We start from the raw sequence: 12,500 nt of genomic DNA, 5'->3' as shown, positions 1-12,500 counted from the left end.
GTAAACCAGGAGTGCGTTGCAATATGCGACCTTGCCTCCTCCACTTGCGCTTGTCTCCTCGTCCCGCCTCCTGGCCCCTCCTCCGTGGAGAAAACGATAAAGTTTCCCAGCTGTCAGCCTAGCCAACACAACTTTTGAGGGACTGTTTTTCATTCACCATCCCAATTGCAAATGAGAAAAAAGACTCTACAATTGAGCTTTTGCAAGATATTGAAATATAATGCTGTTGTCAGTGATGTCATCATGACATATCACTTCCTGGTACGAGGAGAGAAGCAAGTGGAGGAGGCAAGTGGAGGAGGCAAGTGGAGGAGGCAAGGTCGCATATTGCAACGCACTCCAGGTGAAGTTAACCTTGAGATTGTGGTAAATCACCTAATAGAGGAGCCTGGAATCCACATTTTCCTCATCATTCACAGTCTTCATCTTTTATCTCGTTTACCACTTTCTCTAGGTTAACTTAGCCAGGTTCATTAGCCTGGAAAACCAGCGGCAACTATTGGACAGCAAAATGTTTTGCCTTCATTTGGTCCATTTAGGCTGGTTTATCAGGCTACAGGTTTATCACTTTGGCATGTTCTTATAATACCCCCCCCCCCCCCCCCCAGTTGTTGCCAATTACATATGTTTGGATGTTTGTGTTTGTGGGAAAAGTGGAAGTGTGTATTTGCGTGTATGTAGAGTAACCCTCCCATCTCATGGCATGTCATGGCGTTCTTATTTCAGTTCAGTTCGAATTTCAGTTTCGGTCTTGCAGCATGTGTTGTCTGTTACCGCGTGTGTGTCAACTGTGTTCACCTCTGCTAGCCTAGCAAGTGCTCATTGCCTTCCCTAGCCGTGTATACCGTAACTGTGTGTGGTTGTTGTGGTGAAACATGTATGTATTAAGTACTTGCCTCATCAGTGATAAAGTACTACATCTAAATTAACTCCTGAAATTCAAACCTAACAGTTGGAACAGTCATTGGTCTTAGCCTGAAGAATGGTGTGTGTACTACATTGTACTACAATTGAGCTTTGTGCCTTGTGTTTCTAAAATGCTCTCTTGTCCAAAATAAAGGGCGTGAGTTGTGTTCGCGTGATGTGTGAAATGTCACCATATCAGCAGTCATTGCAAAATAACTCAAAACGGAAAATGTCTTAATAGTAGTACTCAACATCATGAGAGAGAAATATGATTATTTGCCCTTAACTTTGACGAAGAGAATTTGAGTTTTACTCTGTGATGGAGAGATTGGATTCAAAGCATACAGCCCTAAATCACAAATCTCTATTTATTGTACTTGTAGGCTACTTTTACAGGTACAGGTAACTCTTCTTCCGACAGTGAATGGCTGGTACAAAGAAGTGATACTAAGCTATAGCTTTCATGTCCAGTTTGCCCATCACAGGTTTTTACCTTGAAATGGGCCAGGAGAGGTCTTCAAAGCTGTCTGTCAACTCGTTTGTGTACTTCCTCACATTGAAACAAATTGGACCTAAGATGGATCCCTGATGCACTCCTAAAAGCATAAACATCCCCACTACAAACGATTCCATATCCTCCTTTCACAAGATTTCTAAAGCACTACAAAATCCTGGCAAACATGTCCTTTCAATTCATCTTACCCAGGGGCCTATCTGTGGCACAATTGGCAGGGCCTTGATACTGCGCAGTGTGAGCCTCTGTACAAACTGGAGTTATGAGGGGCTTGATTGCCAGGCTAACCTTTATCCCATTTCAATACTCACACATTTGAGTGCCCATAACAGCTTGTCCATTGAGGAGGTTTTCGCATCTTGGTGTCAATTTAATATGGAGTCAATATAAGCAGGACCCGGGACAGATTGTCCAAACAGTTACGTTCCAAGCAGCTGGACTTCTCGGAGCATGAAAGACATTTTGTTCCTCCAGAGCCTCATCCGATTCTGATCTAAGAGAGACACACTTGGAGTTGGGCTTCTCATGACCACTCTCTTCTCCATTTGACAAACCAGAACTGACAAACTGACAACCAACAACCACAAACTGACGAGGCTCCTCAGTTGAGGAACAAAATGTCTTTCAAACTCCAACAACAAGCCCAGTTGCTTATGACTAAATTCTTTGGATAATGTGACCTGATGAAATAAAATCTTCTTTGACGCAGCAAGGATTCTTATTTTGACTCTAGGATTCCACCGTTCTAATTCTGTCCTCTGTCTATGCCCATGCATCCACTAGCTGACGTTGTTCAGTCTCATGGCGGTGTCTTCGTGGAAAGCTCGTCGCCGTCGTCCCCTCACCCCGTGCCCCTCTGTCGGGCACACCGGAGGTCCAGTGAAGTCAGCATTGCCAGCCAGGTATCAGGGATGGCAGATAGCTACAATGCCACCAACATTGCTAACAGTAAGTGTGCCGCTCATCGCTGTCCATGCACACCAGGCTTGTACGAAATTCCGAATGGAAAGCATTTCAATTCAAAATAATGCCATAATACGAACACTAGGTGGTGCCATTACCATAAATTTCTTTGAATTTAATCTACACCACCCATTGAAAGTACATAGAACACCACCACCTAGTGTTCGTATTATGGCATTACTTTGAATTGAAATTCTTTCCATTCGGAATTTCGTACAAGCCTGATGCACACCTGTCCGCGCCCTCTCCTCTGTCTTCTCTTTTCGGTCCGCTTTCCTGGTTTATTTGTCTGAAAATGCCCACTCCTGTGTTGTGTAGTGCACCTGTAGGGTTTGAGTTGCTTGGTCATGCTCCCTACGTAGTGTGCACTGTACAGTACAGGAGTGAACATTTTATCCCTTGTGTTTGTGTTTTTCCCAGCTGTCTTTTCCTTTTTTCTCTGTCCTACCATTTCTGCATTCAGAACTAGCAATCTTGCCATTAGATGGCTTGTCCTTTACAACAGAACCCCACCCAAACACCCCTGCACACACACAAAACACACACCCACACGCATGCAGGCACACACACATGCACACACACACACACACACACACACACACACACACACACACACACACACACACACACACACACACACACACACACACACACACACACACACACACACACACACACACACACACAGACACAAACACACGCTAACCACAGTTATTTCTGTTAAAAATGTGTGGTTTGACATCATGCCATCTACTTCACAGCAGTGTCATATTGTCAATATTGTTGCTATTTGCAAGACTCTCTCACAGCATTCAGCTCCTCCTCAAATGCACGGTAAATGCGCTGGAAACAAAAGTAGCATTTCTGTACATGCCTAAACACAGCTCTCATCTGCCTCTACCATGCCTACCCCCTACAGAGGAAGCTTCCCCAGCTAACATTCCTCAACGAGGCTCCTCTGAGATGTTTGCGGGGAAGGTTTATTTATTGGACATGGAAACGTTCCCTGACAAAAGTTTTGTTTCTTGCATGGGTTTTTATTAACAGTACCCTGATGTTTTGTTAAATGAATGTTCTCCTGAATGCTCTCATAAAGTGTGTGTGTGTTTTTTAATGGCAACTCATGTAACTCTTGGTTGCATTAACGTTTCACTAACAATTGAAATGACCAAAAACCTTTGGGGAATGTCTAGAGAACGTTCCCATTTAGCGTGTTCATCCTGTCCACCATGCCTGCTGTGCTGTGCCCCATTTGCTGCGTAGACCATGCGGTCCATTGCTCTGCCTTAACCTGAGTCTGACAGCAATCTGGGTTCCAGGCCTTTTACTTGCACCACACCGCCTCTGCTGGCACTGGGAAAAATTGATATCGGACATTAGGGAAGAGTCGGGTAGAGTAGAGTAACTGTATTGAAATGAAGGAATATTGAGACAATAGGAATGTTGGGCCATTATGGATGTCAGGAAATATTGGCACGTTGTTAATATTGGACATTAGAGAATATTGGGTGTTGGGAAATATTGGAGCATTGGGAACAGGGCAGGAATCTCGCGAGGGCCATGAGGGCCATGGCCCTCGTGCCCTCCCACTTTGGCCTTGTGCCCTTGATAAAATATCTACCATAAAGCCACAGTGGCCTTGATGCCCTCTTTGATACCCTGTCAAATGACCTTGCGCCTAATATGACGAAATTCCAGGCCTGATTGGGAATATTGCATATTAGGGAATTGTAGAGTAGTTCAACTTTAATCCTGAAGGAAATCAAGGAATGTTGTGGCATTAGGGAATAATGGGTGATAGGGTATATTGGGGTATTTGACAGAATGGGTGTTAGGAAATATTGGAGCATTGGGGATATTGAACATCAAGGACATCAAGGAATTTTGGGTGTTAGAAAATATTGAGAATTAGGGAATACTGGACATATTGGGATTTTTGGCAGCTGTGTGTCCCAACATTGATTTTTACGATTATCTTGATTATTCCCCTGTCAATGATCGGGTTTAATCATGATTCAGATTACCTTTCTACAGTACCTCACAATAATGTCATGCCTAGTTCTAGTTGTTGCTATTTGCGAAGCTGCTCACCTGTTCAGTTCAAGCGTGTTATTTGTTACCCCACCCCCCCACCAACCCACCCCTCTGCTGTCTTCAGCCGCAGCAGCAGCAAAATGCGACGTTGTGAAGCCGTCGAAAAGGAGCGGGCTGCTGGCCCAGCTGGCTTTGTCCTCTCAGGCCTCCGTTCGCTTCTTTCTACGGAGCCCGCCAGCGTCTCGAAAAAAGGGCACGGCCGCGGGCACAAGCTGGCCCTCAGGAGAGCCCGCCGTGGCGGCCGCAGCTGCTACTGCTACCGCTACTGCTACTACCGCTGACCCACCTTCACCCCTCCTACTTCCTGTGACCGAGCCGGGTCCTCATAGGATGGAGACGAATATGGGCGGCAGCAACAACAACAAGCAGTCCTTTGAGATGGACCTCACTCCCGACGAAGACTTGTCACCAACGATGGGTTTCAATCGATCGACCTCGGCTGCTCTTGACTTTGCCATTTGCGATCTGCTGTCTCTGGATTCCATCCCCGATATTGACCAAGGTATACTGTAGCCTACTATATGCAACTCCTCACCGCCTGTGGTCTGTGGCTGAAGGGACCTCTGAAATCTGAGACACTCTTTTCACTTCTTCTTCCATCTCAGTCTAGCTCTCTACCCGGCCTTCAACCAATCAGGGCTTCCGTCTAGCTCTCTACCCGGCCTTCAACCAATCAGGGCTTCCGTCTAGCTCTCTACCCACCCTTCAAGCAATCAAGGCTTCCGTCTAGTTCTCCACCAGGTCTTCAACCAATCGGGGCTGGAACTTGTTGTGTACTGTCCACCCATCTGTCCGCCTGTCTGCCTTGGGTTTCTGTTCTACTCAGGGCTGTTTGTTTGAATGAATCTTTTTTTGGGGCTCCACACCGAATCCACTCTATGGCTCTCTGTACAATTTCCTCTTATTTTCCCTCTTATCTCTACCTCCTGTGGGCTCTGTGGGGGGAAAATGATAGGTGCCGATCGATGCAGATCAATATTGTCCTCTGGGCTCTCAACCCTTTGTGATCAGAATTTAAACTGTTCAATCTTCTCAGAATCTAGTATTGTTTCAGTTTTTTCCAGATAAAAGGTCTAAGGGCCAAACCATATTGCATTGAAAGTTCCTTGCTGAAGAGATTTGGGTTTATAATGGATTCTGGCCTGCAGGCCTCTGATACACCTCTTCGCAAATGATTAATCTCTTACTCTTCAGTTTTCTCAGGATTCCTCCTCTTCTTAATCGCACAATGGACTCTCTAATAGTCTCTCAACAAGACTTTTATCTATGATGGTGAGAAATCATCGTGGACAACGGGCTTATTGATGATACAATGATGATTTCCATGTTATCTTTGCATGATTACCCCAAAGTCTAACACCTGTTTATTCACTAACCTTCCCTTAATTTCTTAAAGTGTTCACTGCATGTGAGTGTAATCGATCGGGAGAGGTTTTTTTCTCTTCAGTCTTTACAGGGAAACAACATAGGTGGAGAGCTTGAATTCATAACGTTAAAATCCTGCCACATAATTTTCGCTATTGAGCCATTCGTTGAACCTCTGTACAAGTGATTGGCCACGTTGATCAGCCCCTTTAGTAAATTAACAAATAGAAGAAGCGTGACAAGGCAGAAGAAACGCATGGCAGGGTTTTACCTTTATGTTCTACACCTCTGTAATGGTGTCTTATCTATAGTCTTCTCCAGTCTACAGTTTCAACAAAGATGGCTGTCATGGTATAAGTACAATGGCTACTGTCCTCCTGGTCATTTATTTTTGCACTACTGTACTCTTCTGAGCTGGAATAAAAAATAAATAAAAAAACACGCCAATCACCTTGGGAGTGCAAAGATACAGAGGAACATGGTACACTGTGAAAAAAGTAAACAAAGAACCAACTTTAAAACAAATATAGAAGTATGCTGCATATTTTTTTCCACATTGTTTTAAGTAAACAAGGGCATTGAAGTTTCGGACATACTGTACATAGCATTGTTAATCTAAACCAAACTAATGTAAATAAAAGATCCATGCAGCTGCATTCATTTCCAGCTGGCTAGCTTTATAAAGGCCTAGCACTTTTTTTTGTTTTACAGCGAACTGTATCATGCCACTCTCTTGAATTCATCACCATTAAAACAATAACTGTTCTTATTCCAGCCCAGCAGAGGGCAACAGTGGTGTGAAAAGAACAGAAAGTGTTGAAGATGCCTGTTGTTGACGTGTGTGTTGCTCCCTGCCCTGCCCTAGTCGCTGCTCGCTGGTGGGGCAGCAAGAGGCTTGACTTCGCGCTGTACTGTCCGGACGCCTTGACGGCCTTCCCCACCGTGGCCCTGCCACACCTCTTCCACGCCTCCTACTGGGAGTCCACCGACGTGGTTTCCTTCCTGCTCAGACAGGTGAGAGGACCTCTCCCATGTAGGTAGAACATCAGACTGGAGGTGACACGGCAATTACTGTAGTTACAATACTGGAAAACGGCAAGGGCAGCCTCCGTAGACTGCCGTTGGTAGACCTGTTATGTGCCCTTCAGTCAATGCAAACTAATGGAGTAGGGGTGTCACCTGTAGTCTGATGCCTCTGTGACCTATCCTGTATCATCCTGTACTACCTGGACTCCATTTCCTTAAAGTGATACTGTCCCATTTTTGGAAATAAGCTTATTTTACACCTCCCCTAGAGTTAAATAGGGTTTTACCATTGTCCTATACTTTCAACCGTTCGCTGGGTACGGCAGTACAAACTTTATCTCCAAGCTAGCAGTTAACATTGATTCCTATGAGACCAGTTAGCCGCCAGCTGGTCTCATAGGACTCAATGTTAACTGCTAGCATGGAGGTAAAATTTGCACTGCCCTACTCAGAGAACGGTTGAAAGTACAGGAGAAAGGTATAACGCTACTATTTAACTCAAGGGGAGGTTTAATATGAGCTTATTTCCAAAAATGAGACAGTATCACTTTAAGTCCAAGAAGGCATGGGAGCAAACTTTTAGGATAGAAAAGAACGCAGCTCATGCCACTATTGTATTTATTACATGTTTTTTTTGTTTTTAGTGAATCATCTGAGAAGCATATTCATTGCAGTCCATAAATGACCAATTACTAATTCCTGTATGAGTTACTTTGGCTTCCTCACACTGTTGTTCATTGTTGTTTTCTACAGAGTACGCCACTCTAACCCTGTGCGTGTCTCTCGTGACAGGTGATGCGTCATGAGCACTCCAGTATCTTGGAGCTGGACGGCAGGGAGGTGTCTGAGTTTACGCCCTCCAAACCCCGGGAGAAGTGGCAACGCAAGCGGACCCAAGTCAAGATCCGGGTGAGGCGCTCTAAGCCAGTGGTTCTTAACCTGGGGTGCGGGCACCCCCTGGGGGTGCGCCAGAGATTCCAGGGGGTGCACAGAATTTTGTCTGTGTTGAGGTTGTGACCAAAATTCTGCTAGCGAACATTATAATAAGGCCAAATTAAACCAAATGAAAACATGTTTTGGTTCCCATGTAAAGTCATTAAGGTATTGATTAATGTTTTAAGCCTGAATCATTGTAATTATTCACTTACTGTAAAATCATTTTTTGTGCGTATACATGTGTAGAAGTTTGGGTTGGGGGTGTACGGTTTGTCTTGGGCACAGGTTAGGGGGTGCTCTAAGAAAAAAGGTTAAGAACCACTGCTCTAAGCCATCCATCCATCCAGTCCGCACCCACACCCTCACCCATCTCCCCAAACGTTCTGCTTGTTGTGAACCACATGTAGTAGTACCCCAAAAAAAACCCAACTTAAACACAGTAAAGTGCAGTTATTCAGTACCAAAGTGCAATGTGCTATCAAGTTACAGCTGTCTTATTTAACATGGATATACTAGTAGGTATACATGATCGGCGAGCTCTGTTTGTCTTAAATGAAGGCATCCTAAACCTCCTACCTGAGGGCAACAACTCATATGTTTGATATGTTTACTTTTGCAATGTTTTTGACCTCTTTTTCATGTGTGTGATGTCCGTGTGAAGAAAGCGATGCCAAGCCAACCCTCTGCCACATATTCACTGCCCTCAGCCATCTACATGTATACTTAAGTTTGCAATGTTGTTGTTTCCATATCTTTCATGTGATGGCCATGTGAAGAACGTGACGGCGAACCATCGTGTGCATGACGCTGTGTTTGCGGAGGACGGCCAGCAGGTGGTGACAGGCCGCTTCATGTACGGCCCCCTCGACATGGTCACCCTCGCTGGGGAGAAGGTCAGTAGCAGCAGCACCCAGAACTAGTCATGTACGGCCCCCTCGACATGGTCACCCTCGCTGGGGAGAAGGTCAGTAGCAGCAGCACCCAGAACTAGTCATGTACGGCCCCCTCGACATGGTCACCCTCGCAGGGGAGAAGGTCAGTAGCAGCACCCAGAACTAGTCATGTACGGCCCCCTCGACATGGTCACCCTCGCAGGGGAGAAGGTCAGTAGCAGCAGCACCCAGAACTAGTCATGTACGGCCCCCTCGACATGGTCACCCTCGCAGGGGAGAAGGTCAGTAGCAGCAGCACCCAGAACTAGTCATGTACGGCCCCCTCGACATGGTCACCCTCGCAGGGGAGAAGGTCAGTAGCAGCACCCAGAACTAGTCATGTACGGCCCCCTCGACATGGTCACCCTCGCAGGGGAGAAGGTCAGTAGCAGCAGCACCCAGAACTAGTCATGTACGGCCCCCTCGACATGGTCACCCTCGCAGGGGAGAAGGTCAGTAGCAGCAGCACCCAGAACTAGTCATGTGGGCAGGCAGGGCCGAATTAAGATGGTACAGGGCCCCTAGGCTGCAGGTCGCTGTCAGAAATCATCTCTGTCGCTGTAGGTCGCACAAGAATGCGAATTATAACAATATAATTGCTTAGACACCGTCATAATTCTGAGCCCGGAATGAGAATTACCAAGACTGAAAAATTCATCTTGTCACAATTTTGCAATTATTTAGTTTCCCCCCCCCACTTTGGCCAGTTGGGCCCCCCTGGCAGGTGAGGGCCCCTAGGCTGTAGCCCTGTCTAGCCTGTGTGTTAGTCCGGTCCGGGTCATAGACAATCTGGATTCAAAAGCCACAATTCAGTTCCACGTTGTCCAGAAGACCTGGCTTTACCTGTCCAAATTGGGCAAATGGACACCATGAGTGTGCTGTGTGTGTGTGTGTGTGTGTGTGTGTGTGTGTGTGTGTGTGTGTGTGTGTGTGTGTGTGTGTGTGTGTGTGTGTGCGCGCATGCGTGTGCGTGTGCGTGTGTGTGTGTGTGTGTGTGTGTGTGTGTGTGTGTAAACACGAGTGTGTGTGTGTGTGGGTGTGTGTACATATAAACATGTTCACGTATGTGTGTGTGTGTGTGAGCAGGTGGACATCCACATCATGACGCAGCCCCCGGCGGGTGAGTGGGAGTGCTTTGGCTCGGAGGTGACCAGCAGCGGTGGCCGCGTCAACTTCTCCATCCCTGAGGAACGCAGGCTGCGCGTCGGCGTCTACCCCGTCAAAATGGTCGTCAGGTTGGCCTATCATTATTATTATTATTATTATTATTAGTAGTAGTAGTAGTAGCAGCAGAGAGAGTAGAGAGAGAGAGGTTCCATTGGCCCATTGTTTCCGGGTTCTATTATTGCATGGGGGAGGGGGGGGGGGAATCCCCCTTTAGGCAGACCAAGGCAGACCTAAGGACTGTTCTATTCAATGCTAGGAGTATTATGACACGTTCCTTTAGGCAGATCGGAACCTGTTCATGTTAGGTGCCCAGAGCAACCTATTACATTGGCATATCTCTATATACTTAAAGAAGTAAATGTTGTCAGCGGCCCTGCGTAGTACTAGTACAGTAGCAGTAGCACTAGTAGCACTAGTAGTACTAGTAGCAGTAGCAGTAGCAGTAGCAGCAGAGACTTCACTCTTAGAATCTGTGATATTAGTATTAGGATTAGAGATGTACAGGATCCAAGATCCGGTTCTGGATTCGGCAGGATAATAGGGTTTTTCAGACTATCCGGATCTGGCAGGATCTTAAGCAGTGGATCCGGTATCCGGCAGTTGCCTAAAAATCTGGGGCATCTCTACTTTTTACGTAGCTTAGGCTTTTCAGTCAGTCTTTCACAACCCCAATCGCTGCATGGAGTGAACGCCCTTTGGAAGCGGCCGTTGAAGGCAGTAAGCCAATGAGTCTTAAAAATAGTTTGCGCCAACGTAATAAAAAGGGCCCACGTGTGCGAGTTGGCTATGCGTTTCAGCCCTTTCGTAGAATCCGGTATACGGTTCTGGATCCGGCAGGATCTTAAGCAGTGGATTCGGTATCCGGCAGGATCCTCAACATCAGGATCCGGTGCATCTTTAATTAGGATTAGACCGTCAAGATGATCGTCCGGTTGTTTTATTGTTATTAGCAGTACGGTAGTAGTAGCTGGATCATGGGCTGGCTCGTCAGGCTAGATCAATGGACAGTGTGCAGGATCTTTTTTTACACTTTAACGACAACATCACTGGGGCAATATCCTACTGTACCCACCTGTCAAACTACAGAGGTGTGCAAAAGCACCCTTTTTGAACACTTAATAAAATAATAACTAGAGATGCACAGGATCCAAGATCCGGTTCCGGATCCGGCAGGATAATAGGGTTTTTCACAGGATCCGGTATCCGGCAGGATCCTAAAAATCAGGATGCGGTGCATCTCTAATAATAACCTTTTTGTTTGTTGTAGGGGAGACCACACGTTTGCGGATAGCTACCTGACGGTGCTGCCCCAGGGGACGGAGTTTGTGGTGTTCAGCATCGACGGATCCTTCGCCGCCAGCGTCTCCATCATGGGCAGCGACCCCAAAGTCAGAGCAGGAGCAGTGGACGTGGTCAGGTGAGCGTCCTCTCACACTCACGCACGCACGCACGCACGCACGCACGCACGCACGCACGCACGCACGCACGCACGCGCACACGCACGCACACACACACACACACACACACACACACACACACACACACACACACACACACACACACACACACACACACACACACACACACATACACATTCAATGTGTCCCATCTGGCACTGGTAGAAGCCAACGTACATGAAGGAGCAACAGTGACGGGTGTTGTGTTGTGTTGGGTACTGTGTTGTGTTCCCCTGTGTGACGAGTGTTGTATTCAGGGCTTGACATTAACTTTTTCGTTTGCCGCCCACTGTGGCTTCGTGGTTTTCCCGAGTCACTAGCCATCCAGCTATTCTACTAGCCACAAATGTATTTTTTATTTTTATCATGACGCTGTTCATCTAACCTCAGAAGATCAGGTGCAAGAAGATGAGTGCATGGGTTTCTACATGGAAATAAAACAATCAAATAGAACTAACTGAGTACCGCAACTGAGCTTTTTCTTGAATTTAAATACAAACTATTGATACACAAGGGGCAACGTGCAGAATATATGCTATTCTGATATATCCATTGACAGTAAATAGAATGGACGCCAAATCAACGCTATTTGCCATTCAACGCTTTGAAGCCAGATTTGGGAACATTCCAACTTACATTCCACCTTAGCAACGCCAAACGCAGGTGCTGATTGGACAACAACAAGACTTCTAACGGTCAATCAAACCATGTTCTGATGCTCATTGGTCAATTTAACTTTTAATATCTCTCTAAAACAAAACATCACCACAAAAAATCACCACCCTGGTAAGTTGGAGAGCAAGGGGACCTACTAGTTGAGCGAAAAATTATCCCCCTGGAGTGGCATTTAAGGGAGATACAGGGTTTTATGTCTCTCATAGGAATGAATGGGATTTGGCCATTTTTTGGTCTTTTTGGGTCCAACCTTGGCTCCAACTTGGCTTCAACAATGAAATAGAATTTTGGCCTCCATTCTATTTACTCTCAATGGATATATCATATCATAGAATAAGCTACCTGCCAAATTAGCTAGTTACACTGAAATTGTTACCAGCCACAGCCAAGTTTTACCAGCATTTGGCCGGTTGGCAGGTGCCAGTGTTAAGCCCTGGTTGTATTGTATTGTTGTTGAGTGGAGGT

At 46.1% G+C, this 12,500-nt stretch overlaps 1 protein-coding gene across 5 annotated transcripts in view; it reads left to right on the top strand.

Moving 5' to 3' along the window:
- Nucleotides 1-12,500, top strand: part of LOC134445712 (membrane-associated phosphatidylinositol transfer protein 2-like) — an 84,976-nt gene that overhangs the window by 64,398 nt on the left and 8,078 nt on the right. For 3 of the 5 annotated variants that reach the window (XM_063194754.1, XM_063194756.1, XM_063194755.1), the window contains exons 18-24: nt 2,204-2,368; nt 4,542-4,979; nt 6,708-6,856; nt 7,661-7,777; nt 8,581-8,697; nt 9,823-9,971; nt 11,171-11,320. In XM_063194754.1, coding sequence (XP_063050824.1) covers nt 2,204-2,368; nt 4,542-4,979; nt 6,708-6,856; nt 7,661-7,777; nt 8,581-8,697; nt 9,823-9,971; nt 11,171-11,320 — 1,285 coding nt within the window. The remainder of the gene's footprint in view (nt 1-2,203; nt 2,369-4,541; nt 4,980-6,707; nt 6,857-7,660; nt 7,778-8,580; nt 8,698-9,822; nt 9,972-11,170; nt 11,321-12,500) is intronic. The other 2 variants (XM_063194757.1, XM_063194758.1) reach the window with 2 other exon arrangements.

Source organism: Engraulis encrasicolus, chromosome 3 (genome assembly GCF_034702125.1).
Source record: "Engraulis encrasicolus isolate BLACKSEA-1 chromosome 3, IST_EnEncr_1.0, whole genome shotgun sequence".
NCBI classification, from domain to species: domain Eukaryota; kingdom Metazoa; phylum Chordata; class Actinopteri; order Clupeiformes; family Engraulidae; genus Engraulis; species Engraulis encrasicolus.
The sequence above is the reverse complement of the archived record's forward strand: the minus strand, read 5'-3'. Positions and strand labels throughout refer to the sequence as shown.